We start from the raw sequence: 27299 nt of genomic DNA, 5'->3' as shown, positions 1-27299 counted from the left end.
TAAATACTGATAAAAAGTTCTGAGGTCTCGGTACAGTAGGGTAAACACTATACAGTCAGACTTCATTTATCCATGCTCAGATTGTCCAGGCCATGGGTGAAACGCTAGCTTGGGTCTAAACATGATTTATTAGCTAAGGCAAAGTGCCACGTGAATGCAGTTACACTCTTTCTAGGGCCAGCTCTGCTCTGGAAAGAGCACATCTGCTTTTGTGAGAACCTAGCTGGCTCCATCCCGAGGCAGCTCAGGTATTTCAGCACCACATTCCCAGAAGCAGAAGTGTCGAGGGGTGGAAAGGAGCAGAAACACCCAGCTCAGAGCCAGCCTGGATCCAGCTGGGTTTATGCAACCTGGCTTTGTGCCATCCGTGCCAGACCCACGCTGCCTCCCCAGCTTTTGCATCTGCTCTGTAGCGCCCCACGTCCTGTGGGGCTCATTAGGTCAGGTACAGCACGTCCAGCACCGAAACCAAGGAGCCATGGTCTGTCGGAACCTGCAGCGCTGGGGAACAGGCTGTGAGTGAGGAGCAGAGAAAACAAATGGCTCTGTGTCATCGGTGTAGTTGATGCTATGAGGAATTAACAGACCCTCCTGCATCAGAGCTAAATTCACCTGGAACCTTTTGGCTGCTCCCTTGTTTCATCCTCTTACCCATACTATTGGGGTTCCTGCTTTACCAGCTCTACAATACCTTCGCCAAGTGGCTAGAAACAGCTAAAAATCACTTGCTAAAGTTATACTTCTGGACTTCAAGAGCCATCTTCCCAGGATAATGAAAGTGATGCTTCAAAGAAGAGGCTTTCGAACATGCGAGATCAGATTGCGGGAAGCCAGAAGAAAAGGAGGGGAAAATAAAGGTCTTAAAACCAGGGGTGAAAGAAAGAAATAGAGTTAATTACCAAACACTGCGGGAAGGAAAAAAAAAAAAAAGGCACGAAAAAAAGAGGGAGAGAAGTGAGCAGGACACGGTTTCCCAAGGCTCTAAGCAGTGCAGGGAGACGATGCGGAGGCTTTGCGGGGAGCGGGAGCAGCCCTCCGAGGAAGAGCCTCCCGGCAGAAGCCCCGGCGGCTCCCGGGGCGGGGGTCTCGGTGCTCGGGGCGGGCGTTAAGGCCCGGGGGGGCGGGGGAGGGGGCGCGGCGCCGGGCGGCGCTAGGGCCGGGCGGCGGGATGGCTGGTCCCGCAGCACCACCTCCGTTCCGCCGCCCCGCATCCCTGCCGAGCCCGCACGGCCCCGGTGCCCCCGGCTGACAGCCCCCGCCCCACCGCATAAAAGGAGCGAGTGGCGGGAGGCGGGCGAGCTGGGGGAGCCCAGCGCGGACACATGTGGCCGGGAGCCCCGGCCCGCTCCTGCCCGCGGGGGGCTGCCCCCCGCACCCGGCGGCGGGGCGGGATGGCGGCGGGGCAGCGCCGCGGAAGGTAGGATGGGGTGGAGGGGGGCGGCTTGGCCCCGCCGTGGCCGCGACCTGAGCGGCGGTGGGCGGGGTGCGCCCCTGCGCCGGGATAAATAGCGCTTTCCCCCGCCTGACAGCCCGTCCCCGGGGCGCAGGGGGATGCCGAGCGGCAGCGCTCGCCCGCGGCTTGCCGGAGAAAGTTGGGGCTCTGGGTGACTCTGCTCTGGGGCCCCACTCCTGCCCCGACCTGGGGGTTTGATTTATTTATTTTTTCCTCTTTTTGTTTCTCGGGGAGAGCGGGAGAAGGGGGAGGACCGGGGAAGCCAGGAGCCAAGCTTTTCCCCTCTCTCTCTCTCCCTGCAGCGCGGGGGAGATGCTGGAAGCGGCCGTGAGTTTGCAGCGCCCGAGAAGGGGAGCGAGAGGCGTGTGAGCTCCTGCCGGTCCCCGCGGCGCTCCCCCGGCCCCCGCCTCTCCCGGGGCCGCTCGCAGCCCCCGCACGCCGCCCCTCGCTGCCGCCGGAGGAGGCTGCCCAGCCCAGCGGCCCAGGATGCGGTTTCGCCTCTTCTCCTTTGCCTTGATCATCCTGAACTGTATGGATTACGGCCACTGCCAAGCCGGCCGCTGGAGACGCAGCAAGAGAGGTGAGTAGCGCCGGTCGCCCGCTCGGCCGGGACGCTCGCCCGGGGCGGCGAGCGCGAGTGCTTGCGGGGAAGGAGGCGGGCTACCGGAGCTCTGCTCGCCCGTCCCCTCCACGCCGAGGAAGGGGAGCTCGCCGGCAGGTGAGTCGCCCACCCGGCTGCCTGGTCGCCACGTGGGGCAGCGGCAACGAGCCGGGGTGGGGGTGGGATGGCGCGGGGCCGGGGTCGCCGGGCTGCCCGCCGCCCTCCTGGCGGGGAGGCCGGGCTGGGAGCGGGAGGAGCGGCGTGGAGGTGAGCTCCCGTGGGAAAGGACCGGAGGCCGCTCCGCCACCCACCTTGGGGCTGGCGTGGACGGGGACGTGGAGCGGTAGGTGCCAGCTCCCCCCGGTGCCCTCCTCCACCGCGGGGCCGGGGGTCTCGCCGGGAGCTGCCCGCCGCTGGAAGGGCGCTGCCGGCAGCCGCCGCCGGCCCCCCCGGCCGCAGCCAGCGGTGGAGGTGGCCGATTTCGTCCTCGTCCCCCGTCAAACCGCAGAGGTTGGCTCTCAGCCCCTGCCGTGCGGCTCGCGTGTCCGTGGGACGCACTCTGACGCTGCCTTTCGTGGACGGTCCCTCGGAGCGACCGCCTTTCCGAGGCTTCTCCCCGTCCATCCCGCGGGCACCGCCGGCTCCGCCGTGCTGCTCCCGCCCGGCCCGCGGGAGAACCGCGGCGGCGGAGCCAACCGCGCCTTTCCCAGCGCCCAGGGGGCTTCTGTGCCGCCACCTCTTGCTCAAAGCGCGCAGAACCCTTCGAGGGAGGAAAAAAAAAAAACAAAACGAGAGAAACGGTGCTTTGGGGTTGAATCTGTTTTCCTGAGATGCTGGTGTCGGGACTCCCAGAGTTAGGAGTCGGGGCGGTGAAATGTGCCAGGACAGCACCCATGTGGACAAAACGGTTACTGCAGCTTTTCCCCAGCTGTCAGGGCTGGCTGTGGGGTTTATCTTTTTCTTCTTTATTTTTCATATTTTTGTGTGTGTACACCTTCAGCGTAAAATGTTTTATTATCCACACATTCTGAATTATTTTGCTATCTCTTTTCATATTATTTTCTCGGCCATGTCTCCCTCTTCCCCCCACCATTTCTAAAGTTAGCTGAAAATCAGGTTGCTCAGCTGCTGAGAAATTTGTACCTTTGAAAGAATTGCACTTTTCGTGCAATTATTTGGATGGGGAGGAAGCGAACATCTCCAGTGTTAAGCCGGTAAAAACAGTAATAAAACTGAGCCACGAATATACTTTGCACTTTCATGTGTATGTCACCTTCAGAGTAGGTACAAATAAAATCATAAAGCAATTTAGTTTTGATGGTTTTTCAACAGATGGTTTCCAGAATTTAATTTTTGTGTGTGTGGCTAAACCAATAGCAGTCTTTTAAAGTGACCAGACTATCTGTGCTAACAAAGGGTATACTGTGTCTTTAATTAAATGTGGAACTACTTAGAGTGCTGGCTAGACAGCGGAGGGTGATAGTGGTATTTCTGCTTTACAACAGAGCTTAAGGATTGCATTGTGGGAGTACTGAAATGAATAGACATCTAACTCGAGTTGTGTGAATTGTCCTCCTACAAAAACTTAAGCTGGTTTTAATTGATCTCATGTTCGCTGATTGATCTTAGACCAATTGTTGTGCTTGTTGAACAGTTGGCTTTTCCAAAGGAGATTGATTTAAATTAGTTTTTAGTTTAGTTATTGGATAAATACCATCAGTATTGACAGTTGACTTACTGGCACTGTTTTGTGTTATCACCTAAGGGTTTTGTTTTGCACTTTGAAGAATGCAGTCTTTTTCAGTTAATAAGTCTAAAGAAGTGAGCATAGCCAGTTCTAAGCACTGAAAGCAAAAGCTAAGAATGTATTCAAATTATAATAGACATTTGCCATGACACATGCAGTCTGAAGTAATGCTTTCGTACAGGACCCAAAATTCCAATAATTTCACAATTTTTCCATATCCCATCTGCAAATAATCAGGCATTCACTGTGGGGTACTGGCAGTTAAAATTTCTCTGGCATTCTGTTTTGTCTGTTACATGATCTCAGATGCTCCATAATATCATTTTCTTAATGAAATAAAATTTTTGGCATAGATTAAGTCTCCTGTGCGGTAGAAATCAATTGCATTCAGTCTGGAATTATGGGCAAATATCATGTGTAGCTGATTTTTTTTTTTTTATTTTAAGCAGCTAAATGTACAGTAAACTTTAAGCCTATATGCCTGTATTGGAATTTGCTTGGATTTGTAGCTGATGTAGAATACCCTAGTAAACAAGATTTTAGTAAATTTTGAGGGACATTCCAGATTTCTTAATTCCCCTTCTGCTTTCAACCATTTCCCAAACCAAGGCGTGCAACATCGCAGTAGAAGTAGATTGAAAAATTTAAGGTTTAGAACGTGGTTCTTATCTGGCATTGATTTGTGTTTTATTAGTCAATGTCACTTCATTAAAAATTATTTGGTAAATGCGTTATAATCAACAGATTCTGCTAACTCCACTGCTGCTCTTAGTTACTTTTGCAGCTCGTTAGAATATTGCTTTGCCTTGTTGGCTCAGAGCAGAACCTTACTTCCCTTGAAACATCCCAGCAAATTTTCCCTCTGGAAATCTCTGTCCTGAGCAGGTAATTATGATTATTTGCCTTTCCTGCAGAAGCTATTCTAAAACATATTTAAGGTTTTCATAGCTTAAAGGTCAGTGGTGTAATCTCACAGCTGGCTTAGCTTAATATCAAAGCACCTCATTTCCCTTTCTTGTTTACTTGTATAACTTGATTTTTCATTTCTTTTGGATACCTACTTGCTTCTTCATGTCAATGAAAATTTTTATCTTTTCTTCAGATTTCTCTTTAGCTGTCAGTATAAGATGAGCAGCTTCATGTCTTAGCATTTCATTGAATATTATGAGGCACATGAAAGACCAGTGGTTTTACCCTTGTCTTTGGGATGTGATAAAAACAACTTTTCCAAAGTGTATTACAAACCAAAATGGGAGTATATAGAAAATTAAGACTGTCAGACTTACTGGGAGGCGTGATGGTATTCTGCAAAAGCATTGACAGAAAATAATATAGGATACTTTGTAAATAGCCATAAAAAATTAGATGCTAACAAAATTCCCTGAGGAAAAAAATGTCAATGTGACAGCAGTGCCTGTATTGACGGGAAGACTCAACTGTAGTACAAGCGAGGCTCTCTGGAGTTGGTGAGACTGATGTTGGAATAATGAAAGATGTGAAGGAGACACATTCAGACTGGGAAACTGGAAATTACTTATATCCAAGAACTCAAAGGAAAACTGTGGGTGTCAAATACTTGACTTTCTATTTAGTTCCTATTCAAGGAGTGTCATAAAGGCTAACGTACATACTCCTCTCCTGGATGCTTGCACCCTGTATTAGATGTACATAGAGAAAGGGGTAATATCTGTGGTAATGAGTGAATAGTAATTGACAGTGGTGATGGCAAAATATCTGTAGGTGGAAATAGGAGGAGTGCCTGGGGAAGGAAATTTCTCCAAGTGTTTCTCAGAGCTCAGTATAGCTCTGTGTATGGCGTTTGCAGGAGTGTATGCATATATGGAGGAACACGGTAGCTGGAATCAAAATTCTGTCAATTAAATCTGTACCACCTTAATGAAAGATGGGAATCTCCATGACAAACCAGTTTATTAATATAGGAAACTGTTACATGGATTTTCAACTAGAAGAAAAACCTGGTCAGATATCAGGGATTGTGATTTAACGTTCCTAACTAGATACTTACCTGAGGCAGGGATAATCTTGGAACCTGCCTCAGCTGGATTGTGCAGTCAGGCTTTGGGAAAGATGGATGATTTGAGCATTAGGGGAAAGGAACCTGTGTTGGAAATACTTGACTGAAGTAAATACCACATCTGCTTTTACAAGGACTGTGCTAACTCCAAAAGAGTAATTTACTATCTCAAAAAAACCTAACCCAAACCCACGAAGAATATCTTTTAGTTGTCCAACATTATCCAAATATTTTACCTATTCTATCCTCCTCTTTTTGAACTTGAAACATGTTTTACATTTGGAGGACAGTTAGCTTTTTTGTCTGCTGGTTAAGGCTTAAAATCTTGAGAGAAAACTTACTTTGAGATACGTATTTTTCTCAGGTGTTACATTAAATGCTTGTAACAGAATTGGTAAGAGAACCCAGACATGTTAACACTTTCTGGAGTAATTTCACATGTACTTGTGATCAGTAGTAAAGCTTCGGAGAGTAGCTTCTGTTCCTCAGCCCCATACTACTTAGGATAGTTAGTTATTAAACATTCTTTATATACACATCATTACTACAGCAGTAAGAATATCTTAACACTGTAAATGATTGAAAAGTCAAAACTTTTAAACTTTTGGCTACTTACATCCTATTATCTGGTAAGTCTGAGGAAGTTTCTTAAACTAAAATGTCATCAGAAGTCAAAACTTCTGTGTGAATGACCTAATGCCGAACTAGCTAATGATGCAGCATTATTGAGGGTAATGGATGCTCCAGTGGATTGTGAAGATTTGCAGAAGCGATGCTCAAAACGCCAAGAGCGGTATTCATTGTGAAAACAGACACCTAAGTTTAGGTGCTTGATTCGGTTTCCCAAAGTAGGTTTGTAGTGCTGCTTGTGATATTTAAAAGATAATCCTGATCTTCTTGGGCAACCAGAGGCCAGGCAGGATACCCTGGAGCAAGTCAGATGCATCTGACACCCTTAGGTATCTCAAGGCCCGTTATGGTAGAAACCACAAATGGGGAGCGGTGCTGGCAGTGTTGCTGTATATATGCTTTCCCTTGCCTGTATCCACCCCTTTAGCTTCCATTACAGGTTTTTTTTTGGGTGAGGATACTGGGCTAGATAGATGCATCTGGTCAGACCTTGAAGTCTATGCTTATACGTTTTTGTATTAAAACCTGTGGGAAGACTTAAACTGTGATGAAGAACTTGTATTTGTCTGCTTGATAAACTTGGCTTAATTTTATGTTTTCCCTCTTTTGGGGAAATGGGGGATATATGTTTGCCAAGGCTTGGCTGAAATCTGTTACTAGTGCAGCTCAAAATGCATGAAAAATATGAAAAGTGACTTTGTATACTAATATAGGGAAGCTAAGATGGTAACAGGAAGAATGCAGTTTCTCACGTCAATGTGTCATTTACAATATACATGCCAGCATAATTACTATAATGAAGTATGTTAGCATGGTGTTGTTTACATAATCTGCTTTTAATGAAAAATATGACGTTATTTAAAAGCTAGAAAGTGGAAGAGGTGTTGACTACCAAAATTCAAGGCATAAAGAAATAAACAATGGTCTTTCTGTAAGCTGTTCCTTTATTGTTTTGTTGTGTTTTTTTCTCTTGCTTTTTCTGCCAAGAGTCTGACTATCCCATGGAGGTCTGCATTTCATTTCTGATCATCTAGCTATTTTTAAATACCCCAAAACCTTAGCTAACCGTAGGTGAGAGGGGACTGTCTAGTCAAATCTTCAGACCATCAGAGACTGCAAACTTTTCCCAGTGCACTGTACATCACTCAGAAGTTTATCACTGACCATAACATCCCTTTCCAAAAATTCATCCTTGATTATAAACTCCAGGGTTGGATTCATCTGACTATATGTCATTATCTGCAACATGAATGTCTTAATTTGCTTTTATAATTGATGTAGTGCTAGTTGGGGTACAGTCCATAGAGCTATTGGTACAATTTAACTCATCCTACAGTGGGTGCCTGCCTTTGATCAGGTAAAGCATACCCCAAACTCAGTAAGTATAAAATAAGATGACTTGATTACCACTATCTATAATTGAAGTGTAGTTCAGACGTCCACATTTTTATGTTAGGACGTTTATCGTTAGGCCCTGAAGTAAGCTGAAATCAGCCCCAAATGAAAAGGGATCCACCATATCCAGTCTTCTCACCTATATTAAAATTTTGTGTTGGTACAGCTCTTAACTTCAACAGACACGGTCCCTGAAAGTTATAGTTCCTCTTGTATTAGAGATTTATTTAGTTTCAGGTATTTTTTTAATACTAAATTAAATTCCTCAGGCATGCCCTCTCTTTTCACCTCAAGGTTTTGTTCAGGCGCAGTTGGAGAACCTTCTGTATTTGTCTAGGCTCCAAGTATTTGCTAATCCTTTCTTAGTGAAAAGCATGACTTCATACATGTTGGCTCTTGATACTGCACAAATGTAACAGCTTGATCCTTTCATCATGGGCTGCTTTAGACACCAAAATTAAGTGCTGCCATGGTTTGTATACTCATTGTCTTTGTAGTACTTGTTTAGCAGATGCAATGCTTTGGAAAGTATCAGTCGGGTGCTGCAAAGTCACTGTGCATGCAGAGTAAATCTGTCACCTTTTTGGGACAGTAGTGTTGCGGTTAAAGCCCATTCCCAAGTAATTTTTGGTATAGAGTGTTGAACAGGCTTGTGGTATGAATCTTTGATACTTGGGTTCTGACAAATACATCTTAGGAAGTGAAGTGTCAAATGGATCTTGCTTCTGAATACCATCAGGCAGAAGCAGAGTTTGGGTCGTACAGCTATTTCTCCTGTCTCCACAACGGCTTTGTCCAGCCAATTCCGTACATGAAGGCCACTTATTGAGCAAGGTTTACTGTTACACTTGTTGAACTCCATACTCCTGTGGGAAGTAAGGTAACTTGTAAGCCTGACTTGAAACCTAGCTGCATCACTTCATTCTCTCTACATCTGGCTGTTCCAGCTCTCACAAGGTTTACCGTGAGGTGAGCTGTCTGGTCCATTTCATAGAATCATAGAATGGTTTGGGTTGGAAGGGACCTTAAAATTCCAACCCCACTGCCTGGGCAGGGACACCTTCCACTAGAGCAGGTTGCTCAAAGCCCCATCCAACCTGGCCTTGAACACCTCTGAGAATGAGACATCCATAACTTCTCTGGGCAGCCTGGTCCAGTGTCTCACCACCCTCACAGTAAAGAATTTCTTCCTAATATCTAATCTAAATCTCCCCTCTTTCAGTATAAAACCATTACACCTCGTCCTATCACTACACTCCCTGATAAAGAGTCCCTCCCCGTCTTTCCTGTAGGCCCCTTTGAAGTACTGGAAGGCTGCTATAAGATCTCCCTGGAGCCTTCTCTTCTCCAGGCTGAACAAGCCCAACTCTCTCAGTCTGTCTTCATAGGAGAAGTGCTCCATCCCTCTGATCATCTTCATGGCCCTCCTCTGGACTTGGTCCAACAAGTCGATGTCCTTCTTATGTTGGGGATGCCAGAGCTGGACACAGTACTCCAGGTGGGGTCTCATAAGGACAGAGTAGAGGGGGAGAATCACCTCCCTCAACCTGCTGGACACGCTTCTTTTGATGGAGCCCAGGATGCAGTTGGCTTTCTGGGCTGCAAACACACATTGCTGGCTCACGTTGAGCTTCTCAGCAACCAACATCCCCAAGGCCTTCTCCTCAGGGATGGTTTCAATCCATCTCTGCCCAGCACTAATTAGCAAATACTTTTTCAAAACTCTGAGGAGAAATGAAGTCGAAAGGGATCAGGGTGGTGGTCTCCCCAAAAGGCAGATGACAGTGCAACACAGTGTCAAACATGGGAGAGGCCAGAGTGAAAGAATGAGTCTGACAGACACTTTCATTAATGTCACCTTTCCAATGCAATTTCCGCAGTGGAGATGGAGGGCAGGAAGGATGAATTACAAGGAATTGGTGTTTGTACATAATCCTATTTCAAAATACTTAATTGATGTGAGAGTCGATGTTCTGAGCATGGAATGGAGATAACAACTGCAACTCATGTAAAATGATGGCGTATCACAATAGTTTCCTCTGTAGATCTTCCTCTGAGACTACAGGGTTTTGAGAACTTAATCGTATGCTTTACTTTGGGATTGCTCCATCTTAGCACCTTGATTTTGAAGCTATGCACATTTCTGACCTCTGTCTATCAAACTATGGTCCATGGAGCAGGTGTGAGCATCTGGACTTATACGTGTCACACTGCCTCATCCTTGCATCTTTACCTAAATACTCTTGAATGCAACGCTCCAACGAATGTATATAGCTTTGTTTTAATCTTACTCTAGTTGGATGCAATTGCTTGTTGCTTAAATGCAAAATTGTCATTTCAAATTACTTTTTACTTGGTAGTATGTGAAAGATTGGTGACTGAATTTCCTGACTCTTACTCTTGTTTATGGACTTGAATGTACAAAGTATGAAAAGCGAAAGGACATAAAATTTTAGTATGGGTCAGAAAGAGATGATTGGGTTTTCTAAGGGAAGATCAAGGTACCTAAAATACTAGTTGCTTTGATTATCTGATCAAGAGGAGGTTTTTAAGATCCCATCTATTAAGATCTGGTGAGCAGTGTGTCCTGGCAAAAAATGTTCCTGATCTTTGTTTCACTGTAATAGGAGAAATATCTTTTGATAGCAGGCAGTTTGCAAGTCATAGCATCCAGTAATTAATCAGTTATGTATTACTTTTTGAAACACCAATTTCAGTAGAGCCAAGTACTTGGTGTATCTGTAAGGCTTTGTCCTTTTATGAGGGAATGGAATTTATGCTATCTGCTCTCATTTCTTTTTTCTTGTATGTTTGTATGACTGTAATAAGGAAGTGTAAGTAATTACAGGTAATATTTAGAAGAGGCATGCAGTTCTCTAATGACATTTCAAAATAAACACTTTTAATTGAATTATTAATGTTATTTGAAGAGGGTAACAGCAAATCTCATGTATGGTTAACACAGATCCAAAACCTTACAAAAATCCTTCTAGTATGATTTTCTGTTTTTAAAAGATAATTTTTGCTCTCTAGGATTTAAAAAATGTAAATGTAAAAATAATGCAGAGCATATGGTTTAGGGATTATGAGTCTTAAATTTACCTCACAGAAACTTTTGTCTATTTTTTTGGAGAATTGTCAAGGTTTTCTCCATCTTGATGAAAAACAGACCCAAACATAGATGTAGTGAGGCAGAGGGAGGGACTTAAAAGATAAATAGTGTTTGTGATGATGTTGGCTTTTAGGTACTGCCTAAATTCGTGCTTTTTTATTAGTCACTGGGCAGTTGCATGAACACTAACTGGACCATGCGCAGCAACAAAGACAATGTCTGTGCCTTTTTATATATTGGGAGAAACTGGTACAGCTTTATACTGCGAAGGGACAACAGTTTTTGTGTTAGAGAATTGCAGTGGTGCGACAAAATATAAACTTCCTGATCCAGACACGTTATTTTCTTTTTTGAGTTGAAACGCTGGCTGAAATATGTTACACACAAATATATACTCTGCACTAATGTATGGTCTTTTCAGCCGTATGGTTGCCACCTTTGAAATACCAAAAAAACCCTAAACTAGCCACATCAGACAAATGGCTGTTGTGCATGCACAGATTAATCTGCACATGTATAGCGGCGCTGACAACACCCAGCGCGTCCGTACTAAAACTTGCTGGGCAAGCTGGAAACCACTGAAACAGCAACTATGATTAGCAAAGATAGGTGTCACTGATTTGCTCTGGTTTCTTTCTTGAGTTACTCACAAAAATTTTGGTAGATATGACATTTTCTTTATAAACCTCCGGACTTACCTAGTGATTCCACTGAGAAGCATGTAGCTACGGCTCTTGAATGGGAATTAAAGTTTTGTCATCTTTTACTTTACCTATATTGAGTCGGTACTCAAAGATCTCTTACTGAGGTGAGGCCCTGTAGCGTTGGCCCTGCTTAGACAATAACCTCTGAATTAAGGTTGCCAGAGCAGAATCTGTCCCGGATTTCCCTCCACTAGCAGAAATGTTCTTTGGCCTTTCATTACAGCTAGTTCAGACCTGGTCTAGGTCTTATTTTACACAGTGTATGCTCATAACGTGATGTACATGGATTCAGATTTGACTTGGCAAGAGTAACTAACTCAGCAGGACCGTGGCAATGCACCCAAGGTGCGTTAGATTGTGTTCACAGCAAAACAAAACAGCAGCTACTTGCCTTTAGTTTGCTTAAAGCTATTGCCAGTTGTTGCAAAATACTTACAAATAGCCTCTGATCTGAGATGCTTCACTCTTGCAAGGGACCTAAACCCAAAAAACATTTTGTAGAGGGTTTCCTTATTTATCTGTCCACATTGAATTACATGTTTTAATACTTTAATCAGGACCATTCTCAGGAGGTGGTTCTACCTCTAAATTTGGTCTCCTCTCCAGAATGGTCAGTCTTCTCTGCCCTACTTTGCTGAATGGTGACTTGTGAGGAAAAGTTGAGTTTCTGAGGGACACTCAAGGGAAAGCACCTTTCGGAGTAGGGTAGTTGAGTGCCTTTGCTGTTGTGATCTACTCCTGTGGCAACAACTGGTCACAGGACAGTTCTTCGACTTAAGCTCCTTACCTGGGCCATCAAGAATATACCTGGCCTGTATATGTCTGTCTTGTTCATTTTTAAGATGTTCAGCAAATATTGATTGCACATGGGCAGATCACCTGTTTTGTGTCTTTGTTGTCTATCTGACATGGTTTGGTGCTGGGAACTCTGCCTTGCTGATAAGAGAGTGTCTTCAGGAAGTCAGAGGGATTGCTCTCATTGTTAGTCTTTCCACATGTAAAACTTCTGGTTAATACATATATACATCAATGGCAATGGTAATAGAAAATAAATCCCTCTTTTATGTAAATGCCAAGTAGCGTTCCATTGTGAAATGTTAATATTATGGCAGTATAAGAGTTAGTAATGGAAGCATCTTATTGAAATGGTGCTTCTAAACAGGTGCTTTGGCTTCCAACTGCATTTCTCACAGAACTACTGCAGTCTGCTGGAGAGCAGCAGCTTCACTGATGCTGAGATGACAGTGGGCCATGGTTTCTCTTTTTAGCTAACGAAACTGCAGAATTACAAGTGTTTATCATAAGTCTTTTATTCAGCCTCAGGTTTTGCTGAACTTCACCTGTTGCACTTGGCCTTCAAAGGTTTTGTTTGGAATTGAATTTTAGGAAACATTTGTAGCTGTATTTGGGAAGCAAAATGAGAAAAATCCCCAACTTTTTTGGTAGTGTTTTCTACAAAGCTTACTTTGATTCAAGTTTACTCTTTTGTTTGTGGTTTTTTTTTTTTTTATAGATTGTTGTAGAAACAGAAAACTGCGAACTGCTTCAACACAATATCTGCTGTGAAACTGAGAAGCAAATCTTCTGCAAAATCTTATATTTAGGTGAACAGAACCTGTAGGCCACCTAGTGCTATACCATGTGTATCTCTACTGCTGTACAGATGTGTAGTAGTGAAAATACATATTTCTGAAGGGTTCAAGTAATCAAAACTGACACAGGGTAGGAAAGACAGAGGAGGCACAGAATCACCTTGTGATTAGCAGTTTCGGACAAAGTTGGGTATCTGAGCTCTAGTTTTGATTCTCAGACTTGTCCATGTTCACTGGATTATGTAGCCCCTCTGTGTTAAGGGTGTGTACTAGCACAAAAGAAAGTATTTCCTCCATTTCAGATAGCAGAGTTCAGCCTCATCTGTATCTCTTTCAGTAAGAAAATCAACAATTTTTCTGTTATCTTCCCATATTTATGCTGCACATGCTGTATCCATCTCTCTCTTGCATGATCTCTGCAACCCAATAGAGACTTCTTTATTGTGTCAAAGGGAATTTAATTTTGCTCAACTTTGGGTACAAGAAGAGGAGGATATTGTCTGTTCTTCTGCTAAACATGTCTTATTATTTGTATCTTGTGCCAGCAGTATTCTGGAAATTACCCTCCCATCCAGGGCGACCTCATGAAGTTCATCAAGACATGCAAAGTCCTGCACCTGGGAAGGAACAATCACATGCATCAATATATGCTGGGGACCAACCAGCTGGAAAAAAGCTTGGCAGAAAAGGTCCTGGGGGTCATGATGGATGCTATGTTGAACATGAGCAGCAATGTGCCCTTGCTGCAAGGAAGACTAATGGTGTTCTGGATTAGGAAGAGTGTTGTCAGGAAGTGATCCTTCCTCTCTAGTCAGCACTATTGAGGCCACACCTGGAGTACAGTGTCCATCTCTGGGCTCCTCTGTACAGGAGAGACATGGACATACTGGAGAGAGTTCAATGATGGGCCACTAAGATGATTAAGGGGCTGGAGCATCTGTCCCATGAGGAAAGGTGGAGAGAGCTGGGACTGTTCAGCCTGAATAAGGCTCAAGGAGTATCTCATCAATGTAGCTGAAGGGAGGGTGCAAAGAGGATGGAGCCAGGCTCCTTTCAGTGGTGCCCAGTGACAGGACAAGAAGCAATGGGCACAAACGGAAACACAGGAGGCTCCCTCTGAACATCAGGAGACACTCTTTTACAGTGAGGGTGACTGAGCACTGGCACAGGTTGCCCAGAGAGGTTGTGGAATATCTCGCCTTGGAGGTACTCAATAGCCATCTGGACATGGTCCTGGGCAACTGCATCTAGGTGTCCCTGCTTGAACAGGGTGATTGGACCAGGTGACCTCCAGAGGTCCCTTCTAACCTCAACCATTCTGTGAAAGGTGGTTTGGACAAGTATCAGGTACGTAGCTTGTGCCTGCTTGGTTTTTAGTAACAGCCAGCTGTGGAGAGGAAACAGAGAGTCCATTCCGTTTAGGAATCCTTGGGATACGTGACTGAATCATATGCAGTTGCAATCACCTTAATTTTGAGTACTGAGATCAACCCAGAGGAGCCTCCTGGTATTTAACAGTGACACAGGACTTCCCAGCTCTGTCATTTCCCCTCAACAAGGTTCCCAAGTCTAGCAGAAGTCTTGAAATAACACCTGCTCCACCTCTTCCCTTCTCCCTTCTATTCGCGCTTCCATGCAAAAAAATCTGATGATGCACAGCAGCAAGGAAAGATAAGGTAAAATCAAAGGGAAGACAAAAAACTAAGTTTGTCCGGATGATCTGAGCCATTTAAAGTTATCATAAAAATAAGGTTCTATATCATGCTAATTTTGCATCATATAAGTTCTTGCTTCCCCATATTTTTTTTTGCTTTACAAATATTTACAAATATTTACATATGTACAAAAAATATATTACAAAGAATACATTGTGAATGTAATGATTAAGATACTAGATCTAACTTTAGTCTCACTCATTTTGTTGTAAATCTAAGGGTAATATCAATCTGTCTCAGGTATAGCGTGTATTTCTGAAGTGGTGCTTGCTCTGATATATTGTTGTCTCATGCAATATTACAGTCAGATCCTACAGAGAGACTGAAAGTCAGGCACTTCTCTTTTTAAGAACTGTAGTTCACTTTGCTAATGCTGTATTTGAGAAGTCTTTTTCGTTACTTTCAGTTCTTTCCATCAGACTCCTGGAAAAAGTCTTGCTGCTTCCAACTTTTATTTCAGTTATTGTAACATTAGCAGTGGCATCAATATGTAGGGCTTTTTCAGCTTTTGGAAAAGCATTGAAATGTGACTCTATTAAACCTGAATCTAAAGACAGACTTGGTTTCATATTGTTTTCTCTTAATAGCTTTCCAAGCAGCCGCTAAGTGAAACTACTGCATATTGAGCCTGGTGTAATATGAGGCTCATTGGGTAAAATAACATTAGTCTGTGCTACTTAAACACACTCTGGAAGGCTTAAGGAGGAGAGGAAGGAAAATATTTGAAGAGATCAACTGGATGTGGTCGAATACAAGTAATGTCACCTGAGAAGGATTAGAATTTGCCAAAGCTTGACCTGAAAGAAGACCTCCATTTAGGGCTTGTGTTCCTACCAGATCAGCTGCAGTAGTTTTTCTATGCACAGTTTTCTACCAGCAGTCATATAGTGAAAGAGTCCAGTGATTTACTTGGCTTCTGTGTGTCAGCTGCAGTAAAGTTTTTAAAAAAAAATAAAAAAATAAAAAAAAGCAGTTTAACATTCCTTCTCCTTATTAGCTGCAGCTGGCTTCTTCTAATTACTAAAGTCTTAACATTTTTTTCATCTACATTCTGTTGCTTTTATCCTCACTGAGAGCTCAGTGTACGCACTCGAGCTGATAAACAGTTACACGTGTAGCTCATATCCTTAGATGTGGACAGCTTCAAAAAAATATGTGCATTGACAATTCAAAATCCAGGAGAAGACCCAGTGGAGCAGTCAGTAGCAATGGTACTTCATCCACCGTGGTCTTTGTTCTCTGATTCTGTGGGGTTGCCAAACCCAGTGGCCTCATATTCTTAATAACATGCCTACTGTGATGGTGTCTTTGAAAATCACTTGTTCTTCTGGTTTGTGATTGTGTTTCAGGATGCTCAGGTCACTCTCCTGTGCACCTCTCTGAAGTGAGAGGTATCTCTTACAGGTGTAGAAATTGAGTCCTGGGATTATAAATGCCTGAGTTCCTCCGTAAGGTAAGAGAGAGTGAGGATTTGGGATGCTTAACACCTCTGAAAAAACAAGTCAGAAGTGATTTTTTTACTCAATTTACCCAATTATGGAATTGGGATAGGGGTAGAAGAAAACAAAATGATTGGTTGTGCCCACATCGTGTAACTAGGTGGATGTTTGTCCCAGAAAGCCACTGTAGCCTTTCCTGCTAAATCTGAGGTTTGACCACTGCAGGATAAAGTAGGAAATACTTTTATACGGAAATAAAAAAGAATATGCTTATTAAGATTAGAGTTTTTCAGAGGAGCTACTTCATTTCATGCTTTTAGGTTTAGACTTGAGCATCACAGATACGGTATACTCTTAATGTGAAGTTGAATTTGCTTTTACCACCAAGAGGTTTCTTATACCTTTCCCTGAAGCACTGTTGACTGCTGCTGCAGTGAGCAATGCTTTTGCTCAGAATGCCAATTTCCATGTAAAATTTTCATTACAAAGTTTCTGTTTCTACAGAAAATGGTAATTGATTCTAGATTTTTTTGTGAGGTTCAGCATAGCATGTGTCTTTCTGGGCTTGATCTTTCTTCTTAAAAATACCTCAAGTGACAGTGAAGCCTGGCAGATATGTAATGAGAAAAAGCCCGCAATGAAATGCAGTGCTGTGGAGTAATAACATCTCTCAAGAGACTTGTATTGAAATGATTCAATGTCAGAACTATTTAGTGTTATCCTTTTTTTTGCATTTACACCTCGCACTGCTAACTTACGAAACTGTGACTAAGCATTAACAATTTTGTTTAGCCACAAACATCGTTGACTGGTTTTTCATCACTGCTTGTTACCATGTTAATTTGTTCCTTGATTTTGTCATTCATGCTTAGTTTGTAACAAAAGCACTACCTCCTCTCTCCTTGTAGTAACCATGTAAAGACCCCATGATATTCTACTATATGGAATAATTTCTCTTTTGTTTGCATATGTTTAGCCAAGGAGAAATCCTATTGGCTGAATGCTCTTCATAGTATTCAAGTACATCCTAGAGCTTTGCATTTGCTGTTTGATGTTCCATTTTACAGCTTTACTTAAATGCTCTGCAGGGATTGTGGTTTAGTGGTGAGAGCATGAAATTTGAATCCAAGGTGCCTGGTTCTCTTACCAACAGAGCTGGTCAGTATGTTTAAAACCAGATTCTTCTACCCTACCACCCCCATAATGGACTTTTGCATGTGTGTCTGCAAAGAAGTGTTTTTCCTCTCGATTTTTTTCTTAAATAGTTGTTAAGCACTCGCAGTTTAAGCAGGCACCGCAAGTCTTTCTTTCACACTTGTGTGCCTCAGTTCCTCTGGTGCAGAAGGTAGTGTTTTATCACAGTGCAGTTTAAATTATATCAGTGATTTGCATGGCTAAGAGGTCCTAGAGTGTTAATCTCTAGGGATGTATATGTTATTATGAAGGATAATAACCACATAAATAAGTTTCCTGCCTCCAATTTTATTGACTGAGGACAGACCTGCATGTAGAACATTGCATCCCTGGCAATGATCTAAGTGACTTAGGAAGTTCTGGCTCTATCTGATGTGAAGTCTTCTGCATTCTCGTGTCTGTCAGGGATGAGATAGCAAAACATGAGTGATGCTGCATTGTTGCTCTGTAGAGTGCAGAAATTACTGCAGTTTTTTCATTACAAAATATGTGTCTGAAAAAGTATTTAAATTGGGTTTTATGCTGACATATTTTATTAACTTTCAGATACAAAGGGTAGAACTCTTCATATGAAAGTAGGTATTTGCAGTAGGCTGACTTAATTACTATAAGAACAATTTATATATTCGTAAAAAGGAAATTATGTTTTATTTTCTACCAAAATAAGATAATTATAATATCAGATTCTGAAGATTACAAGAGCCTTGAGGCACCTCAGACTTGGACTGTGAAATTAAGATGTTTCAGAGGCCTGCATTTAGACATAAGGTGAACACCTTACTGACTTTGTTATGTGAAAATGGAAACATAGCTTTAAAAAATTAAGAAATCCTCAAAATTAAGAAATGTTTATTTCTTATATTAAGAAAATAAAAGAATTAGATAGCATATTGTTCTTTACGTCCTCAGAGCTGCCAGTTTCTTTCCTTTAATTCTAAAATGTCTTATTATTCACATTACGAACCTATATAATATGAGCCAAGTGGCTTTTAGTTTTTTATAAATATAAACATATGAGTTGTCTGGTTTTTAATACTGTATTTGCATTGCCACAGAATAACTAAAAAACCATCAGTAGCCACTTGCCAAATACTAATTTTATTTTCTGCTTGAAATGTGCTGAATGCTAAGCACCTGACGTGCACAGGTAAATTTAATACATTTGTATTTCTTATCTTCTTTATGAGGGAATTCTGATTTGGATTATAAAAAGCCCTGTAGCCATTTAGTGCCATTCTTTCAGGATAAGACCCAGCCTGCTGTGATTTAAGTGGATCTGAAATACAGAAGCTACTTCATTTAATTCCATTTTTAATGGTATTCCTGCAAGATGAGGAGATAAAGCTGTACGTACCTGAACAGCAAATATACTCCAGCTGTTCTAGTTCAAGATTTCGAAGTCTGGACCGTCATCATTGTTTGATGGCTCAAACTCTGATGCCTTGGGCTGACAACAGGGAGGATGACAGAAGACTTGGTGGATAGTTTGAATGTGCTAAGTACAGGCAGGATGTAAAGCACAGTGCTGTTGGACTGAATTTAAGTGACATCCTGCAGCTAAATGTATATTTGTATAGTGTGGAAACAGTGGGAGTTTGAGTTTTCTTTTCCGTACATCTTTCTGTAACTCAGATACATTCATATGTGCTAATATATGCATGTTTCCAGAGTTATAATTTTCCAGTCTGCTGTTTCTCCGCTGTGTTTAAAGACACTTATTTTGCTCTTCTACCTTCCCTATTTCTAATTAGATTGCTTTGCTACTCTTCCTCTCAGTCATGTGCAGCTTTGGCATAATTATTAGTATTTATTCTTCCTTCACAGTTTTTCTAAGTGTCTATAAACTCTTTTGTCTTATCTGCAAATCCTTCATTTTCTCTCTGAACTTATTGCTGAAACTTACATATTTACTGGAATTATCACCTTCTTCCTGTCCCCCAACCTCCAAAAAGCCTCTCTTTATTGAAAATGGTTTTATTGGTTCATTTTTTCTTTGGTAGAAAACTTTGTAGGAAGTTTTGAAGTCTTTTAAAATTTAGTAATTTGAGTTTTTTAAGGAGTTCTATGAATTATGGTTTTGTGATTATGTTCAGTTTTACTAAAGGCTTAGAACAGGATGACTGCAATGATAAGGAGCTGTCTCAGGGTACAGAAGATCTATTTTCACTTTCTGGCACTGAGCTTGTGTGACCTTGATGAAGTTGTTTAGTTCACCTCCTGTCTTCACTTTCCTTCATCTGAAAAATGGGACTGCACATTTGCTCCTGGCATAGACTTGTAACAGCGCTACAATGGTGAAGACTGCACATGGCTCAGAATAAAAAAATTCAATTCTGTTATCTAGTTCTCTGTTTCTGCTTGCATTCCGCTGGAAGACCTGTTCCTTAGCATTCAGTATTTTCTGCTTTTAGTGCTTTTATCCAACACGTTCTTCGGAAGCTTTCTCTGTAAACAGCAACATGATAGTCAAAACCTCACGCTTGGACTTCAGAGCAGTGTATTTCTATTTCTTTGAACTGCTTTGTAAGTTCTTTAGGGCAAAGACAGGGAGGATTCTGGCCCTGTGAATGGCTTATCTTCTGTTGACTTGAGTGGAATGAGAATACCACCACTGGTTCACAAGTGCCAGCTGAAATGCTGCGACAGTTGGATATGTCTGTGAACAAACTTTGCTTATCTAGTGATTTTCCTGGGTTCTGGTAGGACTGTGTTCCTTTGCTTATTTGCCCAGTACTTTCGGTGTCTTATGCAGATGATAATGAGGCCTTAGGTACCTTAGAAGTAGCTGAGGTGAGCTGGAAAACAGGCTCTTTCCAGTACAAAGCCAAGCTTGTTCCTGACGCTCAATAAAAGTAAGAGAATAGGATTTCCTTTACGTTTCTGAATTTTATTTACTCAGCATAGTCTTAGCATGTAAAATCTTGTGGGTATGAATGAGATTAAGTAATGTACACTCTTGTTAGCATTGTTTCAGACTTGGCAATAAACAAATGGTGCCCTTTCCAGCCTCTCAGCAGATAAATGCTTCATATTTTATTAGAACAATTTGGCTCCTGACATGAACTGTAGGCCCATTAATCCTGTAATATAGTGAATAAGATTGGAAAAATACAGGATGTAAATATGTTCTTCATTATGCACTTTAATACCAACCAGATATATAGTGTGCATTCTAGAACATGGTAGTTGGAGTGTACTAAGCAACTAGCAAATTGTTGACAAGGCTCATCTGCTATTGGTTTATTTTGGGCTTAAGAGCAAAAAGCCTTAAGAAATTTCAACTGTTTGACATTATATGTTGATGCCTATCACATCATGCTGGACATAGCTTAAATAGATAGGGCCAGAGGCTTTTTTACCTTGAGCTCAGCATTCTTCATTGGATCAAGAAACAATACAAAGAAGATGTCAAGAGTTCTTCAGTAAGTCTTGCAGAAGAATGGTTACATTTTTACATTGGGGATAATGAGATAATAATAAAAAAAAAGTAATTCTAATCAATGAAGCAGTAAATCCAAGCTCTTCTGTTTTACCATGATCTTTTAATTTGGGACTGGTTTTCCTTCCCAGATTTAATCTTAGTGTTACTCAGATCACTTAAGTGAGAAAGAATAAATTTCTATTGATACCATAGCATGTGCTACAGGAATCTTAGAAGTGGTGATCACGATGGTCTCAGTGGCCATACGTTCAGATGCTTCTCATCTGGGGAAAATGGACATCCAAACATGGGGCTCCATACTGGAAGATATACTCTAGTGAATAGCCTGTGTATCTTCTCTGCAGCTCATCCGTGGGGAGCATACATGTGGAAAGGAAACTTGAAGGCCATTGAATACAGTTTTAATTTTCCTATGCAGTATTTTCCTCTTGGATTGTCAAGGTGCTAGACTTCTGCTTGAAATTTGTGAAGGGCAGAATATTGACCAAGGGTCTTCATTATATATATCATAAGTTTTTGAAGTCTGTAATTCTAGAAATGGACCCACTGTGTGCTGCAGAGTTTCATATGGTTTATATTGAAAGCCACCATGTTTTTTTATAAAATTTCCCTTTCTTCCCCATGGAGTTTGTCCTGAAGATACTTCAGTTCATTGGCTCCCAAGTTAGACAGACTTTCAATACATTTGTGTAAGTGAAAGCACAGTCCCTTTATAAATGAAGGAGGAGAGATTCTTTTGAGACCTCCTAATTAATGCTTAATTAATTACTTATTTAATCAGAATCACCTAGGTTGGAAGGGACCCTTTAAGATCATCTAGTCCAACCAATGAAAAAAAAAAACAAACAAAAAAACCCCACACACCACACCACACACAACCCACACACACACCACCACACTACCCAACACTAATCCATATCCCCGAGCACCATGTCAACTCCTCTCTTGAATACCTCCAGGGATGGTGCCTCAACCACCTCCCTGGGCAGCCCATTCCAATGCCTGATAACCCTTTCAGTAAAGAAATATTTCCTAATATCTAACCTGAACTTCCCCTGGCATAACTTGAGGCCATTGCCTCTTGTCCTATCATCTGTAACTTGGGAGAAGAGACCGACCCCCGCCTCTCTGCAGCCTCCTTTCAGGTAGTTGTAGAGAGCGATAAGGTCTCCCCTCAGTCTCCTCTTCCCCAGACTGAACAACTCCAGCTCCCTCAGCCTCTCCTTGTAAGACTTGTGCTTCAGACCCCTCACCAGCTTTGTTGCCCTTCTCTGGACCTGCTCCAGCAAATAATGCTGCAGAATTCTGGTATTACATTAGTGTGCTGCCATATTACTTCCTTCCTCTTCTTACAAGACAGCACAGGAGAAATTTCAGATCTTCAGTAATGGCATTTGTAAGAGCAAGCCAAGTTCCACAGCACTGGCAACTGAGCAGTGAAAGATGCAGTGAATGAGAACTTGTAGCTTTACTTTGTCCCTTTCTTAAGTCTTGGACCTTACCTTTAGGACCAAGATCACTATGCTGCCGCAGCACAGAGATGCTAATGTAGAAAAAAGAGCAAAGGAACCAGTCTATTTGGTGGAGAAAAACAAGAGCTGTTTTCCATTGGTGGGGGAGGTTAGGCAGAGAAATAGGAAAAAAAACCTTTTTCATGGAAAGCAGACAGCTTTCATAGAAAGTATCATTTAGTAAAAAGAACAATAATTGCCAAACAAGACGTCAGTGTAGAAGCTTACAAGCAGCCATAGAAAACAGTACCAAATTCATCGGTATGGGGTTTTGGGGTGCAGGTTTTATTGGGTCTGACAAAGTGTGTTGTGATCTCTTTCGAATGAGACTTCATGGAAATACACTAACAGCCTGTGCACAGATTCAGAAAACATTCCTGTATTTGAAGTGGTTTAGCAAAATTCATTTATCCATTAAATCAAGAATTGTGTTTAGGCTGCAGGACCTGATGGCCCACATAATGTGCACCGGGCTCCTAGCAGTCATATGTAAACTGTCTAATCACTCTCAGCTGTGTTATAACAAATAATTGGAAACTTAATATCTACCAGCAGTGGTACCTGTATCTGTAACAGTAGTTGACATTCCTCTTACAGTTCCTTAAAAAAAGATGAGATCCCTCAGAAAAAGTTGTATAGTTTTCTTTAATTGTTTTTTTTACTGCTACTTCTAAAAGCTGCTGTTTCAGCTTGGCTGCCTGTTGTCCATGTTGCATTGTTTTCTTTGAACAAAAGCCAGTCCTTTTTTGGCAAGTACTTTGCCATTTGAACAACTCTCAGCAGGGAGAGATGCATTTCTGTGTTGATACAATGATGATTTTAACAGGTTGCTGATGCAGTGGAGGATGCTCCAGAAGCATTCCTGGGTGCAGAGGTCCCAGCCATGAACCCTGCATTGTGAATCCCAAGGTGTTGCACAGTGGGCAACTCTGCTTTGTCCATGGTGTTGGCTTTCATATTGGTTAAAAGACCAGTAAATCCTTTTGCAGTAGCATTTGATATTACTCCTTGCTCACTTTGTGTGTGTGGGATGCAAAAGCAATGAAAAAAATCACACCCTATGTTCTGTAGAGAGAGTGTTTCTGTTTTTGTAATGTTACCTGATCTATTGGAATTTTCCAAATGTTGCACTGAGGAACTCAAGCCTGCTCAAATGCATTACAAGACCTGGGAGAGTACCCTGCAGGTAGGGTTGTGGTGGTAGATGATATGGCTGTGCAGTCCTCTTAAAAACAAAAAAGACATATTTATGTGAAAAATTATGAATAGTTGAAGCAAAACTGTAATGAGATCTCTTGAAAACTATCATTATGTACACTTTCATTTTAACTTGACTATGAAATGAGAAATCTTTTTTTTTTTTCCCTCAATGGCCATGTCTGAGCAGATGTAGTGATTTTGGTGTTCTATAGTTAGCCCAGTAATTAGCTGATGATTGCTTGGCAAAGAAGCCAACAAATCAAGAATATAGAGAGTACAGTGACTCATCTGAGAACATTTGCTGTGTGTTATGTTTGATTGTTAATTCTTGGTTATGTGATTGCTGTATGAAGTATCCGAGGTTTTATAACTACAGAAAGGAGATTAAGTGTAAGAGCTGGTTTTCAAAGGCAAGTCTTTTCTTGGGTTCATGTGGAGATGATCTTTCTCTTTTCCCATTCAGAATAAAGCCGACAACGCCAAACTAGGAAGGAAAAAAGCTGCAATAGTGTTGCTGTAAAGTTGCAGGTGATAATATCTGCTTGATTAAGCACTTAACTGGTAAACTGACATTCACCTAAGTCTAGCTTCAGCGTTGTAATATTTAACAGTTGCTGATAAGCATTAACTGCCAACATCTTCTAGGATATGATACATTTACCAGTGGTAGAGGGACGAGTAAAGATACATGAGCTTTCCCGTGTTGCTTTCTTCCAGTTCGTCTCTGCTGTGAAGTGTTTGACTGACAATCATTATATGCATAAGTACGTGTGCAAGTGCAATGCAGCTGTATTTTTCTAAGTATCTCTTAAGCTTCACTTCCTTGCTGTTTGTTATTTGGGTAAAATACTTTGCAAGAAGACAAGTGACTTCAACCTTAAGCGTGTGCCCTGGTCCTTGCTTCTTGGGATCTTTTTTTGTAGCCCTGATCTTGAAGTAAGGTGTATACAAGGGTTATTGTAAGTTCCTAATGAACTCCACTGAATTCAGGAACTACATGTAAGACTGAGGCTGAACTGCTTTGATGAGGAAGTCCAAAAGAGCCCGCATAAAGAAAGGAAGGTAGGAAAAGATGATGCTGGTGTAGGAGGGCAGAATGTGGCACCAAGAGGAAGGAACAGTGAAGAAGGCAGTTTTTATTATGGAAGGGAGTAGATTCATGTGTGGGATTCTTTTTTAAAATATTTGCTTTTAGAATTAAAAGTAAATTCCTTACTTGGGAATATTGTGGTTGAGTATGGTTATGCATGTGTGACAGAGGATAGCAATGTATACATTTAAAAAAAAAAAAAAGAGACCATTCAAAATATCAGGAGATTTACAGGAGAAGCACCTCTTCACTGACTTTAGCAGCAGCTAAATTGTGTGTCCCTGATCTTAATTAGTGTCAAAGTTATTTGGCTCGTGTTGTATTAATCTCCTTTGTGTTACAGTTAGCTGAAATACAGTTCTTCACATTGTTTCAGTTTTAGGTGCTGATGACAAAGTTTGTGCATTTATAAATTGCATGCAATGTGTAGAACTCTTATTAATTGGTGGTGGAAGTTACAATCCATATTTTAAATAAGTAGCATAATACAGCCATTCAGAATTACACCACAAAAAAGAGAGGGGTTTAATGGACTCCATATGTCTGCTTTTAGAACTGGTTGAGTAAAACTTTGCTATACCACATAATGGTAAACCATCAGTGCTATAATGTCTTTGGGGTCTTTTAAGAACCTTCTTTATAGACACTCTTCTGACAAAGATTAATTCATTAATGGATTCAAGCCAACAGTACTATGGTTTATATTGTTACAATAAGCAGGCATCAGTGTTGGTTGCATTTTCCCTTTAAATTCCTGAAAACTGAAATGCAATATCCCTGCTCTTGAGGAAAAACTAATTTTGAACAACAAACAGCTTTTAAAGTTCCTCACTTGCATTTTAAACAACTGTTTCAATGCATACCTTAGTTTATGTTCTTTCAGAGTAAAGACTAAAAGAGTAGATATAGGAAAACATGGATATAGGATGCAGTCTTCCTGGATCAGTGAAAATTTTTTATACAGAAGTGTTAATAACTAGATCTTAGAAGTTTTTTTCATGGCTAAACATTTTAATGCTTATCGCCTGGCCTAGCCACTCCTTTCATAGTGAAAATCAGAGCACTAGATTCTGTATCAACATTGCCATGGGGGGAGCATGTTAAAAAATCTGTAGCGATCCCTCCTTCGCTTCCACCCCATAGGCACCGGCTGGTGGGGAATGTCTGTACCCACACCACGTCAGAGGATGCGCTGCTTCCCCACCCAGACCTAATCTGGGTCTGCCACGGCCTGGGCCAGAACTGCAGAGCGGCACTGAGACATCTGCAAGAGGGTGGATGGAAACTATGGATGGACCCTGAGATGGAAATTCTGGCCATTTGCATAGGTGTACCCTAATGAGACGAGCAAGTTTTTGTAGAAAATAAAGGCTGTGGATCTATTAAAAGGGCATAGGCAGGAATCTAATTTTCTAGATTTTCATTGTATGTCTTATAATAACTTGTGGAGTTCAGAGAAGTGTGTGTAAATGTGTGTGTTTAAGTATGTGAGGGTGATTAACCCATACTGTTGAAGTTCTAAGTTCTGTCTAGGTGTCACAAATAAAAATTTTACAAAAAAACTTACAAAAATGGTCTTTTCCAAGACTTTTTTGGAAAAACTAATAAATTTCAACCTTTCTATTACTTTCCTTCATTTTTTTTTTCCCTATTGAATTATTAATTCCTTGAACTGTTTAGATTTGCTTAAAAAAAGCAGACTGACTTTGAAAGGAGCTATTTTACCACCCCCTTTGAGGTCACCCCCTCAAAGTGACAGTCAGCACAGTTAGTTCTGCTGTTCAAAGCAACAGCCCCATGTTCAGGTGCATCTCCCACTTCCACACTCCGCATGGATATTCATGCTTCATCTCTGATATTTCTATAAAGAAAGGGAGATAAAGGACAAAATTAAAAGTTCTCATGGTCTGTAAAGTAGTTCGTGCATTGTAAGGCTGTTGTGCAGACTGGCAGCAAACTTAAGACACCGCTTCTTCTATTTTTCCTTTTCAGATTTTTTTTTTCTTAAGAAGAAAAGAAAGAAATCCCATTGTTTGCTTTTTTATTTATCACTGGAATTCAGAACTTGGGTATTTGGGATCCCATTCTCCCAAATTTTAAGTGTTGGCAAAACCACCTTTTGGGGGCTCTGCTCTTTGGCATCAGCCCTTTTTTAAATGGTAACTGGGAGTAATTAATCTACCAGGGCTTGTCCACCCATGCATTTCAACAGAAAACCAGATTGCTGCTGGAAGGAAGGGAATGATATAGCTGTCAGAGAGGGAAAGGACAGCTCTCATCTCACAGCAGTTTGTTTTTAAGTCCTCATTTCTTATTTCTTAAAAGACTAATAACTAATGAATTTAGTTGCTCATCAGCCCACGTTTAATAAAGAGGTAGTTACTGTAGAAACAAACATCCGTTCGTTAGTTCAGATGTTGGGATTTAATACATGCTCAC

The 27299-nt window shown here is 41.7% G+C and overlaps 1 protein-coding gene across 2 annotated transcripts in view; it reads left to right on the top strand.

The window, feature by feature from the left end:
* Nucleotides 1–1939: 1939 nt before the first annotated feature.
* RSPO2 (R-spondin 2) overlaps nt 1940–27299 on the top strand; it is a 96793-nt gene continuing 71433 nt past the window's right edge. For both annotated transcript variants that reach the window (XM_074145520.1, XM_074145519.1), the window contains exon 1: nt 1940–2033. In XM_074145520.1, coding sequence (XP_074001621.1) covers nt 1940–2033 — 94 coding nt within the window. The remainder of the gene's footprint in view (nt 2034–27299) is intronic.

The sequence above is a fragment of the Numenius arquata genome, chromosome 3, assembly GCF_964106895.1.
Source record: "Numenius arquata chromosome 3, bNumArq3.hap1.1, whole genome shotgun sequence".
Classification (NCBI taxonomy): domain Eukaryota; kingdom Metazoa; phylum Chordata; class Aves; order Charadriiformes; family Scolopacidae; genus Numenius; species Numenius arquata.
Note: the sequence above shows the minus strand (reverse complement) of the source record. Positions and strands in the feature narration are given on the sequence as shown.